Source organism: Gymnoscopelus braueri (assembly GCF_963280865.1).
Source record: "Gymnoscopelus braueri genome assembly, chromosome: 7".
Taxonomy (NCBI): domain Eukaryota; kingdom Metazoa; phylum Chordata; class Actinopteri; order Myctophiformes; family Myctophidae; genus Gymnoscopelus; species Gymnoscopelus braueri.
Genome location: NC_137608.1, coordinates 40198308 through 40215832, shown reverse-complemented (window position 1 = coordinate 40215832; position 17525 = coordinate 40198308). Strand labels below are relative to the sequence as shown.

General features: G+C 40.8%; 1 protein-coding gene across 1 annotated transcript in view; it reads left to right on the top strand.

Moving 5' to 3' along the window:
* slc15a4 (solute carrier family 15 member 4) overlaps window positions 1-17525 on the top strand; it is a 43809-nt gene that overhangs the window by 443 nt on the left and 25841 nt on the right. The window contains exons 2-7 of the mRNA XM_080434415.1: window positions 503-1127; window positions 3959-4254; window positions 4999-5140; window positions 5548-5631; window positions 8172-8352; window positions 14397-14558. Of these exons, the coding sequence (XP_080290541.1) occupies window positions 543-1127; window positions 3959-4254; window positions 4999-5140; window positions 5548-5631; window positions 8172-8352; window positions 14397-14558 (1450 nt within the window). The 5' untranslated portion in view covers window positions 503-542. The remainder of the gene's footprint in view (window positions 1-502; window positions 1128-3958; window positions 4255-4998; window positions 5141-5547; window positions 5632-8171; window positions 8353-14396; window positions 14559-17525) is intronic.

Here is a 17525-nt window from a genome sequence, read left to right as displayed (position 1 = left end):
GACAACGTTTTAACCAGTGGTGGTATAAAAGTACTCGCATGTGTTACTTAAATAAAAGTATCAATACTGCAATGTAGAAATACTCTGTTACAAGTAAAAGTCCGGAATTCAAAATGTAAAAGTACAAAAGTATTGGCATCAACATATACTTAAAGTACCAAAAGTAAAAGTAGGATTATGCAGACTGTCCCATTCTGTATTGCAGTAAAAAGTACAATATTTGACTCAAAACAAGTACAAAACAAGTAAAAGTACTAAAAATTAGAAATACTCCAGTGAACTAAAAATACCTAAACATTTTACTTAAGTACAGTACTTGAGTAAATGTACTTAGTTACTTCACACCACTGACCATAGCTTGAATGTATGAAGTTATAACATATTGATAAGTCATCATTGTGCTTGTTTAATACTGCAATCTACAATGTTTGTTTGGCTGCTGTGTACGCCATGCTAGCAACAATGTTTTAACTAATCTAAATGTAATTTGTTTTCTGTGCAGAATTTAGAGTAAGGAAAGTATCCAAAGCCATTGGATTACAATGGCCATCAACGACCGGGATGTCAGTGAAAACACTCCTCTTTTGGATTCATCAGTGACTGTAAACAGACCGGCACCATCTGTGTTCGAGGGCAGAAGACTGGCTTGTGCCGCCATCCTGCTGGCCGAGTCATTAGAGAGGGTGGCATTCTATGGCATCACTTCCAATCTGGTCCTTTTCCTCCAGGGCAACCCCTTCACTTGGGAGGGAACTCAGGCGAGCCAGGCACCTCTGATGTTCATGGGGATTACTTACTTAATTTCACCATTTGGTGGGTGGCTGGCCGATGCCTACCTTGGGAAATTCTGGACAATTGCTTGTAGTCTGATTCTGTATTTCACCGGTATGCTATTTTTTCCATTCATTTCAAATGGAAACACCATGCCTGGACTATGTGGTGAACAGATGGCATTCCCAGTGACACCAGTTGACTGTTTGAACACAAGCATTACCCCGCCAGACAGCAATTATTGCCCACCTAATCGTACTCCCTACTGTAGACCAGTGATCTACTGTGCACTTGCCCTAATTGCATTAGGGGTCGGAACTGTGAAGTCCAACATCACGCCTTTTGGAGCAGACCAGGTAGAGTATGGATAGACTGCGCTTTAAAAATCTGATGGAATTCAGATTAGATGGTCATTGAATCTGTTATGCACCGAGTGGTTTTATGAAGGACATTCTGATCATACCGTAGGACAGACCTGCACAAGATCAGGCATGCAGGGTGACATCTTTTTGTTCATACATGCAATTTGTTTACTGTGGGACCGTAAGCACTGTATTAGACACACATACCCCTGCTGATAGAAAGTATTGATAATTTACCTCACGAGGTTTCGATTTTCCATGATGGTCAGGTGTTATGTCAACCAGTTTCTCTTTCGAATGCATGCACACACACACACGCACACACACACGCACACCAACCAAACAGAGGAACTGAGATTTGTGTTTGGTTAGAATAAAATTAGTTAAGTATTATTATTACTCAGTAGAACCTGCTGTGTGCATGATCATAAGATGAACCAAGTTTATCAATGCAGTCATTGTTTTTTAAATTAATCTAAGCAAGAGAAAAGCCTTTCTAATGAGAGTAACTTTGATTAGCACAGTGAACCCACTGCTGTCACACATGTTCCAGCCAATGCTTCAGTTGTTTGATCATGTTCATTTGCTGTACGCAGAATGTTAAATACATTGGAATTCAAATGTAGGCCTACTGTGTTGGCTTAAAAAGAAGAGTATAGAGAGCGAGTATAAGTTAGGCTGAACTCAAACTTTAAAAAAAATGCTATATGCTAAATTCTTTAATATAAACTGCCCACAAAAAGTTCAGAAATTTAACTTTGGTTGATCATTTCTCCCCTTCAATAATACCAATTGGTTTGTGTTTTATATCATTTTTATCGTTGATGACCTTTACAACGAGGATTGTGCAATCGTGGAATGAGTAACACAGCTAAACGTGTGGGTAGCGCCTCAAAAATATTTGCCAAAATCCCCCAATATGCTTCTGTTGGTAATCGCTCTTGTTTTGAGCGACCTGCCAGCACACACTTGCTGAGAGGTGTGTGACTGGCACCTGAGCATGGGTCTTGCAACTTTGTTGACACTGCCCCCATGTTCCGTTGCACAGATGACACATTATTTGATGTCAGCCCTGGTACCATTTGCAGGCAGGTGTGTGCCTGTCATAGGTGTGTGACTGGCACCTGAGCATGGGTCCTGCAACTTTGACATCTGTCTTTGGTACCGTGCAAATCTTGCCTGTAAATCTCTGGAAGAAAATCGTTCCTCAGTGAAGCAAGGGTAAGGAACCGGTCTTCTTGGGTTGTTGTCTTCCTTTGACCTTGCCAGTCTCAAAGAACTTGGTCCTAAGTTTGGAAATAGTTTCTTTCATCACATTTGTCTGAATTTGACCAAAATTTCCATCAGTGCTTTGATTGAAAACTTGGTTGTAGGATATAATGCTAAAACATCCTCTAACCATGCTCAAAGGCTACTGAGAGCAGACACAGAATTGCGAACAAGAGGTTGAGGCTGCATGTTTGTGCATTCCTTCTCTTACACTGAAAGATCCATCTCACAGCCTCCCATGTTTTGTCTTTTTTTCCCATTTATTTTCTCAAATCACAACACTAGAAAAAAAAACATGGGCCAAAACCTAATTTCAGCCTGACTTTTATGTCTAGGCTTTCATAGCTGTGTGCAATTGGGCTGCAGAAATATTCTCATCACACGATTTATTTTGTAATCTTCTATTTCATATTGGACCAGAAACGGGCAGAGCGCATGTCTTTGCCAGGCGGGTGGCCTACCCAGGGCGGTGTAAGATGCAGAATGTGACATTGCAGGGTTGATGATATGTTTATAGATTAGGTATTGTAGTATTGGACTGGAGTTAGAAGCTGTGACAGCGGCATTGTTTGAGTTACGGAGCATAAAGAGCTATAGATTGGTGGAATAAATGCAACTGTTTGTCATAGCAGCATTGGATGGCAGAAATCTATCTTATTGCATAATATTATTGCAATGTTACATAATGTTTGTCGTCACAGCATGATCAAGTACCAGGAGTCACGCCCCATGTCCAGAACTTAGACACTTTCTGGAGAAGTAATGTCAAACTGCGTCTCTCCCTTTCTGTGTCCAGAGTGTGCACTCATTGTCACATGACTCCCAAGATCATGTGTACCTAATTTGGTGAAGATTGATCCCCCCCCAAAATATCTTTCATTCATGTTTCAAGATTATCATTTTCTGTAAAACATGCCCCTCCTACAAACTTTGGAAGCTAATTATTGCCAATCGGTATGGTATATAACAAATGTGTATGATACATTGTTATTACATGCATCCTGTGTAGTAGCAAGTGGTTTGAGTGTTGGACTAAATCTGCAGGAGAAGTAGCATGTCCTTTTATGGGGAGTTTAGTGTTTACTTCAAAAACCAAGGACAATTCAGAAAGGAAATTTTGAGTCTATGACCTACGGTTCAAGAGCTAAAGGCCAAACCATACTGGGCTGGTGTAGCACCACCATAAGGGCGGTTTGATAAATATGAGTGGAGTGACTTCCTTGGCCTACTGGCAGCGTGAAATTATCTCCAGACCCAAAGACAGACACACACGGGCAAAAACCTTATCACTGGCTCCGGCCTTTGGCCTGCCGTGACTTGTGAGATTTGGATAAGTGTGATCAACTAGAAATTACACAGTTGATTGTTTTGATCTTGCTCATTGGTGGATCACGTTTTTTGAGTTTTGTCTGGCGTTATTAGTACCCTACCAAGCCTATTATACGATGCAAAAAATGTATGCTAATGTTCATGGTAACATGGTAAGGCTGCATGTCAAGCTAAGGCTATTCATGCGTTCACTGAATGGCTGTCGTTTGGTCCTGTTCTCCTCTCAGGTCAAAGACAGAGGTCCAGAGGCCACTCGCCGATTCTTCAACTGGTTCTACTGGTGCATAAACCTTGGAGCCATCGTGTCCCTGGGCGGTGTGGCCTACATCCAGCAGAACGTCAGCTTCGACTATGGCTACATCATACCAACAGTGTGTCTGGGGGTGTCCTTCGCCGTGTTCATCCTGGGCCGCACTGTCTTCATCACCAAGCCCGCGGACGGCAGTGCCTTCACAGACATGTTCAAGATCCTGGGTTTTATCTGCTGTTCGTCACAGACACCGAAGGAACCCAACCTTCTCCGGTGAGAGGGACAGGGTTACGAATCAGGATTAGTGCATTAATGTATATGGGGGAAAATAATACTATTAGTATTACCGAAGCCAAATTTGAATGAGAATCTTTGATACTGATTGGCTATCAAACACACAAAATAGTTTTGGTGCAGCAAACTTTATTTAATCTCACTAGGGAGGGTCTTTATACGTAGTTGCGTAACGTCTATTTCACAGCTACCCAAACGTTGTTGAACGGCATCTCTGATCCAGTTCAGCTACAGTAGGTGTTGTTATTCAACCTTTATGTTAGCACTTCCTTTGATATCCCCTTTCACTTTCTTTTTTAATTTCTCCTCTGGTCCAGCCATTCATCATCATTCCCTCTGGGTGTAAACTTATTCCTAAGTGCTGCTACTTGACTTTGAACCCAAGTAGCACAATCAGTTGAAAAACCTGACATTGAATATTTTAAGTTGGCCAATTCCACAGCCTTTCAAGAATTACTTATTAAGGCGTTTTCTCCAGAGATGGGGATTATAGGCTTTAGTTTAGAATAAAGTTTCTGTCCTATCTCTAGAAGTGCTGTTATTTGAGGAGGAGGCACTCATAAAAAAAAGGCTGATTAAGTCTCTCATCTCAAGAGTTTAGTTTAATTCCAGCCAATGTTTATTGGCTATTTACAGAGCATTTTTTTCTCTCTCTCACTGCGATCAATCATGCCATAGCACTTTCAGGCTGCTTTGAACTTTTCCATTCCTTTTTTGACCAAGGCCTAAGCCGACGTTGCTGGATACTGCCAAAGTGACCTATGGAGGGAAGTTCCCAGAGGAGAAAGTAGAGGAGTTGAAAGCTCTGGTAAAAGTCCTGCCAGTGTTTCTTGCCCTCATTCCATACTGGACGGTGTATTTCCAGGTGAGAATGGCACGTCATATCAACATGCATTTATGAAGTGATTTAGATAATATAGGTTCACTATAAAGCTAAGGAAAATAATGCTTATTTAAGGCTAGAACAAAAACATAGTGTGTGTGTGTGTGTGTGTGTGTGTGTGTGTGTGTGTGTGTGTGTGTGTGTGTGTGTGTGTGTGTGTGTGTGTGTGTGTGTGTGTGTGTGTGTGTGTGTGTGTGTGTGTGTGCGCTTGTCTATATCTGTGATTGTACACATGCAGACATCTTAGTCTTTGTTGATGAATCTAAAAGCTCACAATACACGTTGTGAGCTTGTAAATCACCTTTTTTCGATGCGCGACACAGGACAAACAGTGTAAATCGAGTTTAATAGACCTCACTGCGGCTGTGCATGTCCTCACTGTGTTGCAGATGCAGACCACATATTTTCTGCAGGGCCTCCATCTGAGGATTCCTGGGACTGGGACTGAACCCAACAGCACTTCTGCCAGCGAGGTAAATGAATGTAGGAAAGTCCGATTGCCTGTGTGCTCTTTAATAAACACAGTGATGGTGAAAATCTATGGCAAAATCTTTGGGTATATTCATGTAAACATGTTAATGCATGTTCTACGGCCAACAATAGCCTGTAAGACGTTTATCTTTTAAAAGCACAAGACAATGCCGCTGATTTTGAGACTAGGTTTTGAACCTAGACCACTGAACGTAAAAGGAGTCAGTAGGTCAATGTGAAACAGTCGTAGGCAACAGCTGGAGACAGCAAACGTTGTTAATGCGCAGGGGATTAAATCGGAACTACTCCCATGCACTAATACCTCACAGATTAGCAACCTGGCAATGTCTCTCCACAGCAGCACGTCACTTGATTGCTTGATATTGTTCTGTAGGTCAGGGGGTTTCCCAAACCTTGTTTTAACCTAGCCTCTGGCTATGGCATGATATCATATCATGTATCATTCTATTGTGATATCAAATGGCTTAAAAAAAGAAAGAAGAAAATATTGAAAATAGCCAGCTTCCAGATCTGCTATTTTTGTCAAGTTTTTAAAATGTCAACAATAGGATGCCAGGTTAAACTGGCACAGTAATCTTATGAACTGAATTTCAATTGAAATGATACCCCCCTCATTTTCCTCTCCTTTCCATTCGGTGGCCACATTGGCGGCCCCCACTTATGGGATGCCAGGTTAAACTGGCATAGTAATCTTATGAACTGAATTTCAATTGAAATGATAGCCCCCTCATTTTCATTTCCATTCGGTGGCCACATTGGCGGCCAACACTTAATGTGGAAAACCTGTAGTGTAGGTGCACCCGTGTCACACACTCACAGACTGTAGGCTGAGTTCAGGGAAGCTTGGAGGAACACAGCAGTCCCATTTACTTCATAATAAGCAAGGTTTCCTCAAGAAATGAAGCTTCAACAAAGCTGGAGCGGTGATAATGTAATGTAGGTTGGGGTTTTCAGCATCACTGTTCTGCTTTTTGACAGGCATGCTTGGGGTAAAGGAAAACTATAGACTTCAGTGAATTGTTGTTTATTTGTATTCCGCTGTGTGTAGCCTACACAGGAACAAGTTCACAGAATGGCAGTTGATTCCCCCCCCCCCCCCTCCACATGCTATATTTCTATTATCAGAAAAGGAACTATGTGTTTTTTCGCTTCCAGTCTCTGCACTGCTTCTCAAGATCAAAAGGGAAGTGAGATTAGATGCCATTGCCCCTGTGACTCATTCCCTTGCTTCACCTGACATGCAGTTCTTAAGCAGTAAAAATGTTTAAAAAAAGAAATGTTAACAGGGCACGCTCTTACAAATAATAAGTGGTAGCAAGCAGCATGCCATTATTCCCAATGAGATCATCTGGTCATAAGAGCATTACCCAGAGGAAATGAGAAACAATAATCAATCATTTAAAAAATGTTGGGTAATAAGTTCCAAAAGTTCTTAATGTTAGGGAAGACTGTAGTGATGCACGAACCAGTATGACGTCTACAACATTATTACACATGAGTTGTTTTTTGTTGCAACACCCCTTCAGCAGACCCCTCCATATCCCCCCATGCCCACTGAGACCCAAGCCTGCAGGGGCAGCTCTGCCACTCCAGCCAGTCTCTCCCTGGTGTGAGAAAATACTCTCACTTAGCACTTTCTGTCATTTTGAATATGATAATGTGCAAACAGGGGGGAAAGCACTGTGTATGACTTGCCAGCAGTTACTCTAAGAAATGGAAATTCAATTTGAAAATAAATGGAACTATCAAATGTGTAAAACCCAACACATTGGGAGCTCAGATGGCATGCAGGATTTGAATTGCAAAACAGATCCCTGGGAGTGTCTGGTTCCATCAATGCTCACTGAACTAGATACAGTATAGCCTAAATGTGTAGATATTGTGTTATGTGTCAAATGTATTTTCCTGTTTTACTGATCATATGTTATCCTGTTATTTTGCAAGGTTAGATCATTATTAATAAATAAAACTTCATGATATTAGATTTGCAATTTCTGCTCTCGGATATATTAATTTGGCTGGTCGGGTAGTAGAACAAAGTGTCGTTCAAACTGCATGCACATTCAGTGGGAAGCAACTATAGATAATGCCACCACTTTGATGGCTGATATCTATAATTAACGGTTCAAATGTGTGTGCATTTGATTATGTGAATTGCGTCAACATTCCTCTCTCGTCATTATGGTCAGTTTTGTGTCTGGCCACCTGGGGGCGCCAAAGCAATATCAAGACAAGACAAGACCAGAACACACACACACACACACACACACACACACACACACACACACACACACACACACACACACACACACACACACACACACACACACACGTGTACATACACACACACAGTACATACACACACACAGAGTACATACATACACACACACAGAGTACATACACAGGCTCACCTGTGTATGAAGTGGACTTGAATGCACTGACATTCTCAGTATTGTTTTTCATGCCTTGTGCTCTTACACATACTCTTCCCTCATGTTTCTCCCGCTGGATTCCCTGGCAGATCAAATTCCGCTTTCCTGCAGCCTGGCTGACAATGTTTGATGCAGTGCTCATCCTCATGCTGATCCCCCTTAAGGACAAAGTAGTGGACCCCATCCTCAAGCGCCGGGGCCTGCTGCCGTCCTCCCTGAAGAGGATTGCAGTGGGGATGTTCTTTGTCATGTGGTCGGCCGTTGCGGCGGGTGAGTGAGTGAGTGTGCTAGCAGTCATGCCCTGTTGCCGCTGTCAAATGAGTAAATAGGCCAACTAACCCATGAAGACCTGGAACGCATCTGTGTCACTTTTTCATTTGAGCTATAAAGCATTATTTTACACTTTGGCTATTCAAAAATAGCAGATATACAAGCTCATAGCGCGGCACCGAGTGCCGCGCTACGAGCTTGTAGATCTGCTATTTCTGAAAAATCGTGAAAGTGCAAATCTTTGAATACATGTTGTTTTTAAAGCGAACATTTTTAACTCAAATCTTTGCTTTCTGGGGGTCCCTGGAACCAAATATTTTGAGATGGGGGTCCGTGGCCAAATACATATAATTTTGGGGGTCCTTGACATGAAAAAGTTTGAGGACCACTGATATAGAAACCATTTTTTTTTCAGAATACTGTTGGGATTTAGAAGACATTTGTAGAATCTGCTTCAGGTCTTGATGGGCTAAACACCCTGCCTTTCAACAGCAAAGTTGGTCTTTGTTTACGATGCTAAATGTCAGCACGGAGTCGGTGCTTCCGAGGCAACAAACGACACCACGCGTCGACGCATGCCATAGATCTGCATCATTTGAAAGTAGGCGTCATGTTTGAATAACCGTATATACATGTAGAATGAAAGTATTTGACATAAAAAAAGGATGAAGGTTTACTTTGTCTCATGCACATAGTTTTGATGCCCCCAGGAGAGATATCTCTTGATAATGGTCTAAATGCCATGTATACATGTGTATTTGACCAGCCTTGATGTTTACAAACTACAAGGAATTGACCCTCACAGCGTCGTTCTTCCAGGACTCAGCAGGCAGTCTGTCAGCGATGTATTAATATTCTTTCTATCAAAGCGCCACTTTCTAGAAAAGCTGTTATCATACAGACCTGGCAAAGAAATAATAAAATAAAAAAGCCCCAAAGGTGCTTTTTCTTTTTTTTCCCCCCCTTTGTACATATAGAGCAGAGCTGTAGCATCCCTGTACTTTGGTTCTGTTTGACTGCACCCACATCCGACAGCACTGCTCTGTCCAATTCGGTTCCAGCCTGTGGATTATCTTAAATAACTCTCTGCCTAGCCTGTCAGTGGGTGCTGCTGCATTGATATATTCAGGCTAAAATGTTTTGAGTGAGACAAGTCTGCAGGGCAGGGGAAAAGCAAATCAGTAACAGTCTTCAGAACCAATGCCATTGCCTCCCTGTTTCCCTCTCAGAATTACTTCTCCTGTCGCTGTAGAATACAAACACATTCTGTCCTCATTGACCTTTTTAGTATTGCCTGGAGTGCTCAGCAGATTGCTAATTGATATTTAAACATGTGCTAAATCATATTTAATAGCTGTTTGTGAGGAGGAGCAATTAATGTTTAGTTTGTTGTGAATGTTTTGTTTACACTAACAAGAACTCTACTTTAGCTGTGAAGCAGTTCAAAGTTAAAAACGTCTTTGAAAAAAAAAGACGTCCCAACATTATTAGAACGTCTGGTTAACAAGGTGTATCTTTGGCTGTTAATTCATTCCACTCAAATCATGAAAGGCACTGAAATCATGAAAGGCTAACATAACGCAGATGTTTAGATTTTGATAATAATAATACATAATTCATTATGATTTTGAAAAGAGCCTTGAATGCATCGCCAAGAAGCACACTCATGCTCACATAATATTACAAAGAACTAATTGAACTCTGAGAGTGGTCTGATGTCAGATTTCTTTGGTCCAATGCCGATCAAATTTTGCTTTTAAGATGACCAAATGGAAATAAGCCTTAGGGCTTTATCGTGTTTTTATCCTCGGTGATATTGTGTGTGGTGTTGTCATTTTAGGAAGTGATTTGCCCTTTCTTTGTATCACCAAATAAATTCAATCAATCAATCAATCAATCCTGATTTTGGAGAGTCATAGACCACTAAGTACTGATGATTTAACTTAGATTTGATTAAAGTTTCTATTTTGAGTGCAATTAGCTTGTTATAAGCAAACAAAAAACATTTATAGAATAGAATAAACACTTAACACATAAATGGAACTTTATTTCATTCAACCTCTTGAGTGCCATTAAAAAAAAAAATAGCAAAAAAATATAAACACATTTTTTTTTTTTTAAAACATGTTCAGAACCCAAGATATCATCATCTGAAGATTTGCAGCTCCATCCACTCCTTGTTTAACTTAGAACTGAAAAAGGCTGTATCTCGCTTCCTAAGCACTTTTTTTTTACTTGGCAAAAAACTCTGGCACTGGGACAACATCATTCTGAAATAATTCTGGCAATTCTGGCACTCAATGAGTTAAGCCCTATCGCACAATGCTTCAAAAGCAGGCGATCTACAAGCTGTAATGTTCAGAACCCAAGATATGATGATTTGAAAATGTTCGGCTCCATTCACTTCTTGTTTAACTTCTTACTGAAAAAGGCTGTATCTCGGCTCCTAAGCACATTTTTTTTACAATGAATTTTGGCTGTGGCACTGAATGGCACTTTTTTTTTTTACAATGAATTTTGGCCAGTGGCACTGAATGAGTTAAATAGGGCTTAAGTGGTTACTTCACAATGTATGTTAGTACATTTTGGGCCCCGTTACATCAAATTTGTGTTTTGCTTCTCGAGTTGAAAAGTTTGGTAACCACTGCTCTAAGGTAGTGGCAGTACGGCCCTCTAAACAAGGGTGGAAGTACTTTAAGGTGTGAGGATGTGATCAGACACTAATGAGAGCCTCTGAGACACAACAGCTACAGCCACCACCACTGCACTCCTCTCTGGTACACCTCCAGGGAGTGTGCAAAGCTGCTGGAGACCACTTACTGTTGCTTTGTCATAACAAGAAAAAGAAGAGAAAAAAAAGCTAACCATAAGCACTTTCCTGGAGGAAGTATTATCCACGTTGTGTGTGTGTGCATGCATGTAAAAGAGAGGGTGAGTGTACGTTTATTATGTTGGACTAATTTATATATTTTTTTGGTACCCCTGGATTGTTCCACATACCATGCAGAAATTGTGAAGTGGAACTGAATGTGTTGAAAGGGTGTTCTTGCGTAGTCTAATTTGAAATGTGCCAAAGCCTGAAATACTCTGAGCAAGTGGATGTTTTTTTTTCTTCTTCTTCCTCTTTTTTGCTTTTATTATCAGCAAACTACTGTAAAATGCCTGTTAACCAAATCTAATGAGGGGATTTTTCGGTTCTAGGAAATGCTTTAAAAATGGCTGCTGAGAGGGAAAGGTTGTGTCTGTAATGTTTATTTCAGATATTCAGAATATTTTCCATTTTTTTGTTTTTGAAAATGAGAAGCAGGAATTTGAGCAATTGCAGAGAGGGGGAAAACATGCAGTACAGTTCTCCAGCTAGAATCGAACCAGGGCCGTTGCAATTATGTGGTGGATGCACTATCCGATCACCGACCACGACCAGAATGGCCCAATATAATTTACAGTATTTCAGCAAGCAGTTTTAAGTCGTGGTCATGAAAAGAAAGGCCTATGATGACGTGTGGCACCACATAGGTGAATATACTGTAGTACTACAGGCTAATTCCATACCTTTGGTCTGCCACAGTGAATTAATTGGATACATTTTTCAAATTTACAAATGCATAGAACATATTTTGGGCAGTGAGCAGAGAAGATGACCTATGACAGCACTGATCCTGTGGTGGGATTGAACCCACTTAATATTTATTCATACAGAATCATTCTATAGCGTGTCTTCTGTTATGAAGTTATGTCCCATTTTGCTTAGCTGGTCTTCCATGTTTCCTGTGGTTGTCTGTCCACAAGCATAAGTCACAGGGCTCAGAAACCACAGAGAGACGGACAGCTCTAAACCAGCTTGAAGTGGCATTGTTTGCCCTGGACACGGCTAGGATCAACACTCACAACATTGAAAATGTGCCATTCAGTGTGTCTACACAGTAGGCCATGCCATCCGGGTCTAAGCTCGTATTTATTTAATAGGCTAGCACTAGAAACACTGGCTTCAACTACATGCTGGGTGACATTCCAAAGCAGCATGGACATTTGCTTTTGAAGTAAATCTTCATTTTTTTTTATAGCATTCTTTGTAACTTTTATATAATCTGTTTTAGTAATGGCCCACTGACGTTTTTGATGTCTAAAAGTAGGACGCTTTTATAAAAGCTGTTGCAAAGTTCTCAGGGATTGCACTTGGGCGTCTGATGTGTGATATGGGTGTATGTTTATGCTGAGCCCTAGACTTGCTGCGGGCAACCCGGAGGCTGCTTGCCCTGCCTGGGATGGACGGCTGGTATTATAGGATAGCTGGATTACAAGGCTGCAGCTCCTCTCAAATACAGCATTAAGTGTGGTTATGATAGGAGGCTGTCTCTGGGTGTTATCTGGAAATAGCTGCTGGTTACATGATAATGGTTATCGAATGAAGCTTTTAGGAAGCGGCAGTGGTTTTGACGACGACTTGCTTGGCTCTCATTGTCGAGCTGTCTGCACTGTTCCATTACTAACTGCCTTAATCTGTGAGCATGCAGATGTGATCTTAATGAAGTGGTAGTGTAGCCTTGAAACCAGCTAAATCCCTAATGGAGTGTCAGTGAATCCTTTAACTCCTTGCGATGTTTGGCTGTTTGTTGGTTTCATGGACTTAAGGGTGCTTAATAAGTTTCACAAGTGCCTCCTCACTGTGACTGTATTATATAAACCGATATACATCCCCAATGGCCTGTTTGTTTCATTGACCCTGGGTTTTATCCTTGTTCGACAGTTCAGAAAAAGGTATACCTAGATTTATTGGGGGGGGGACTAATCAAAGAGAAGGAATTAGTTCTATATGTCTAATGTTTACACTAGAGCATCCTCTATTAAACATATTTTTCCAGTGATCTGAAATTGCCAGGATTCCAAATTGGATCCCAACATAAACGCTAATCCAGGGGTGTCAAACTAATTTTAGGTCTGATTGCGCTAAAACTCAACTTAACCCAATTTGGGGCGGGATCCCCTATTTGTAACTAGACCTTTCAGGACGGGAACCTCTTTTAGGGTTCTTGTTGCTATGTACAGTATATAGCAACATATTCTTTTGGAATTTTTGAATAAATATTTGACGTTTTTCTGAAAACTTAGGTCAGGATTTAGAAGGCGTTTTTAGAATCGGCCTCAGGTCTAAATGGATCAATGTGGGCCGAACCAGTTGTGCACGGCTACGTGCATGCAGATGTTCCAGTATACTGATTTTGTGCTCATTGCCTTTGCGCAAACATGCATTGCTGCCCTTTTTCAACCTGCTCCCATTTCGCTCAGTCTCTATGACTACAAAACATTTCACTTTACGAATTTAGTTTCTTATGAAGAAGATTGCCTAGCAAGCATTACTTTTATGATCGGTATACATAGGCTACCGCTACACAAAGTTGTAGCCTATATTCCATATGTATTCCCATTCCTTTAAACTACTGTATGTCTGGTGCAAAACATTAATAACATAAACAAGATACTGTACATCGCAAAATCCAGAGTGTTAATCTAACTTTAACTGGGAGTTTACCATTTCTTTACCTGCAGACCATCTTACACTCAAGAGTGACAGTTTTGCAGATTTTTCAGCGTAATGTTACCTATTTTACACCATCAAGCTCTGTCTGGAGTACATTTCAGAGTCGGACCCGATACTGGGAAAATAGTCATCTCTCAAATGTCGTTATCAAACACTTGTGACAACTGTATGTAAGGAAGCCGGGATATTTTAACAGTAAACTTTATTGTCCAAAATGTCTTCAATGCACTGAAACAGTAACTGGGAATTTTATAATTAAAAATAACTATAAAAAACAAACACACAAATGGAACAATTACTCAGTTACTCCAAGCATCCTTTTCTGCATTATGTTAAAACAACATCTGCGCCAATACATCTGTGATAGGCCAATATCAGCTGATAGAACTGGCTTACTGATAAGTTGGTCAGGCTCTAGTACATTTCACATGGTGTGCGGTACACATTATGTTGGCCCTTGCATGCATACCACTTTCAAACTTTAACACTGCCTCTTCCCTTTCAGGAATACTGGAGACTAAACGACTTGATGTAGTCAAATCTCCAAACGGTACCATCGACCAGCAGATTGGCACGGTCATCTACTATGCTGCAGATTTACCCATATGGTGGCAGGTGCCTCAATATGTGCTGATCGGAATCAGTGAAATCTTCGCCAGTATTGCAGGTATGGTGGGATTTATTTTACTTATAATTAGTGTAAGTAGAAGTCAAGCTGTGATTTCACACTGCAGTCGGCTACACTGTCATGAAGTCTTCTAGCATTTTCACTGCACCATTTTCACTACAAAGAGGAATACAATATGCAATACAAAACACATTTCCATTGCATAATTGTAATCGGTATGATTTGCTGTCACACTGTGCTTTCTTGATGTGGTTTTTGGTTTTGAGCGTTTAACTACAGTATACTCCATACTGTGCAAACTAAATTTAACACCACAATAAAGCCAAATTTATAAACCCATTTTGATTGCACAAGTATAATTGGTCCAATTTATCTTCTATCTTCCTGATGCGATTGTGGGTAGGTGACTGATATCATATATAGTGAGTGCTAATTGGTGCAGGTATTGACCGACCGTTGACTGTCTTGATTTCTTACACCATTCAAGTTTATTGTTAAATAATGAGACATTTTATAAATGCTAAGGTGAAGTGTGGTTTATAATGATAAAGTAACCTTTAGAGCTTAAGTGATGAATGGTTTTCCCTCAGCTTGACAGTAACACTATTCCTCAGCTCATTGTTTAAGTGGTTCATCTAATCAATAATCTTTTGCTAAAACAATACCCTATTTAGACTGAGCTGCCCTTGTCTTTGTCGCTGCTGAAATTGAGACGTGTAGAATCCATAGAGGCACACCAAACAGCAGGTTTAGCCAACAAGAGTTGTTCTCAATTCTCAAATATAACTGCAAGCTGCAATACCTGGGGCCAAGCAGTGAGCGCAAAACGCCACAGCGACAGCATACGGTTTAATTTGTGCTGGAGCTCAGCTACGGGACCTACCTCCTGTGCTCCGGGACCTCTAGAAGGTGTTCCGTCACCTCAAATGCACAAACAAAACAATACAATACGTTTTTATTTAGGCTATTTATTATTAATTCAGCTTTCACATTTTCCCCTCAATGTTCCTTCCCGCAATGGAAAAGGACCGTGGATGAAATGAAACGAAATTAAATGAGTTGGGTTTGTAAATCTTCACAATAACAACTGTTAGAAAAATGATTGCACCCGTGAGCCGGGTAGTCTGACTGCTACCTCACTGTTTGTTGGGGAAGGCCCCACCTCCACCTCATATCAAAACAGTTGTCAATGTTTACAACCTTATGGAACCCAATAGAGAGAGAGAGAGGGAGGGAAAAAAAACACGAGAGTGAATTGACGAGTGATCACGTAAACATGTGTTCTCCAAGTTTGATGTCAGTAAATAACGTTATGTTCATGTGCATCTCCCTCTAGTTTGTCTGTGTTGCTAACCAAGCTGGCCAGTGCGTATCTGTCCGTGTTCTGTGACTTTGTGCCCGACAAAAGTGAGAGAGAGTATTGAGTCTTAGTCGGGTTCATGAGCTCGGGTACCTAATAAATGTTGATATTACTCTATACAATTTTTGACCTCATAAACAACAAAGAATATTAGCATAAGTGGACTGAAGGCAGACCTGCAAACTCATGAAAAGGTGACAAGTTCTGAAATCAAACTCCTTAAACACTATCAGCCGCTGAAGTAAATAAATATGAATAAATATGATTATATTGATTATTAGACAAGTAAAAAATACGGGAGTTGTCTCCTAAGTTTTTCCCACTCCGGAATGGCTGGTTAGTCTCCGTAATTAACTATGAAGAAAATATTTGCACACCGTATCCTAAGCACCCAATTAACTTTATTAGAGACAGATCACAACATTTCGACCTACACAAGGTCTTCGTCAGGTGCAATAAAAAGGACATATAGGGGGTGGTTATATAGAGTGAAGTGGGCAGAGCTCATGTCTTTTTTTTAACTGCTTGGCTTTCCATTCTGAAACGTAACTGCATCTACAGTATTTAAAAAAGCTAATCTAAAAGATCAATTATCGTGGGTGCTTCGTGGCGCAAGCATACAGTTCCTGCCCACTATCGCGGGCACTAGGGGTTCAAATCCCCCGCAGTGCCTCCGGCTTGGCTGGCTGTTCCAACAAATTCAATTTGCTTTGCTTGCAGAAGGGAAGCCAGGCAGGTAGCACAAACTCTGTCTCTGCACTAGTGACTGTTACAGGTTGGTCAGGGTGCCTGTTCAGTGGGGTACTGAACTAGGAAGTGTAACGTTTACCTCTGCATTCGTAACACCCTTCTGGTGAAACTCCTCACTGTCACATGTTTATCGGAGGAGACGTGGTTGTCTGTGCTCTCCCTAGGACCAACTGTAGGATTTAGCAGCGACAAGGGACATAAAAAAATTATAAAAAACATTTGTCCAAAAAACAAACAAGTAAGTAAAATAAAGACAGTATGTATACATAGTGTGTGTGTGTGTGTGTGAGAGAGAGAGAGAGAGAGAGAGAGATGCATTTATTATTAGGACTAACAGCGCCTGCATTGCGTGCTGACTTATGCAGTCTTGCATGATTGCGTGCGTCTGCTTATTGGTAATTATAGGGGATTATTTCATTAATGTGGAAGCCTATATAGTGTGCCTGTTGAATTTAAACGCCATATTTGCATTTACAAAAATATGCGAGCAGCATAACATTATTCCTTTTGTTGCTGGAATAATTAAGTAAATAAAGTTGCCACAGTGGAGAGAGACCGAGGAAAAGACAAGAAAGAGAGATGGGGAAGGACATGTAGCCAAGGGCACCGGGTCAGGTTAGAACCTGGGCGAGTTGAGGCAAGGTTTGAGCCTTGATATGGTATGCGCTCTACCAGGTCAGCCACCAGGGAGCCCTAAAAAACCATTTCTGAAACAAGTTGTGTGCTATCTTCACATGTTCACTGAACAATTGTGTGTTTTAAAACTTTTCAAAACCAGTAATAAGATGTATGTGATTTTCCCTTTTTAATGCACTGAAGAATGCGTTTAATGGCATCGCAAATCACTTCCTTTGCAACCGGTAAATGAATGTACTATTAGATCGTGTAAAGGAAGC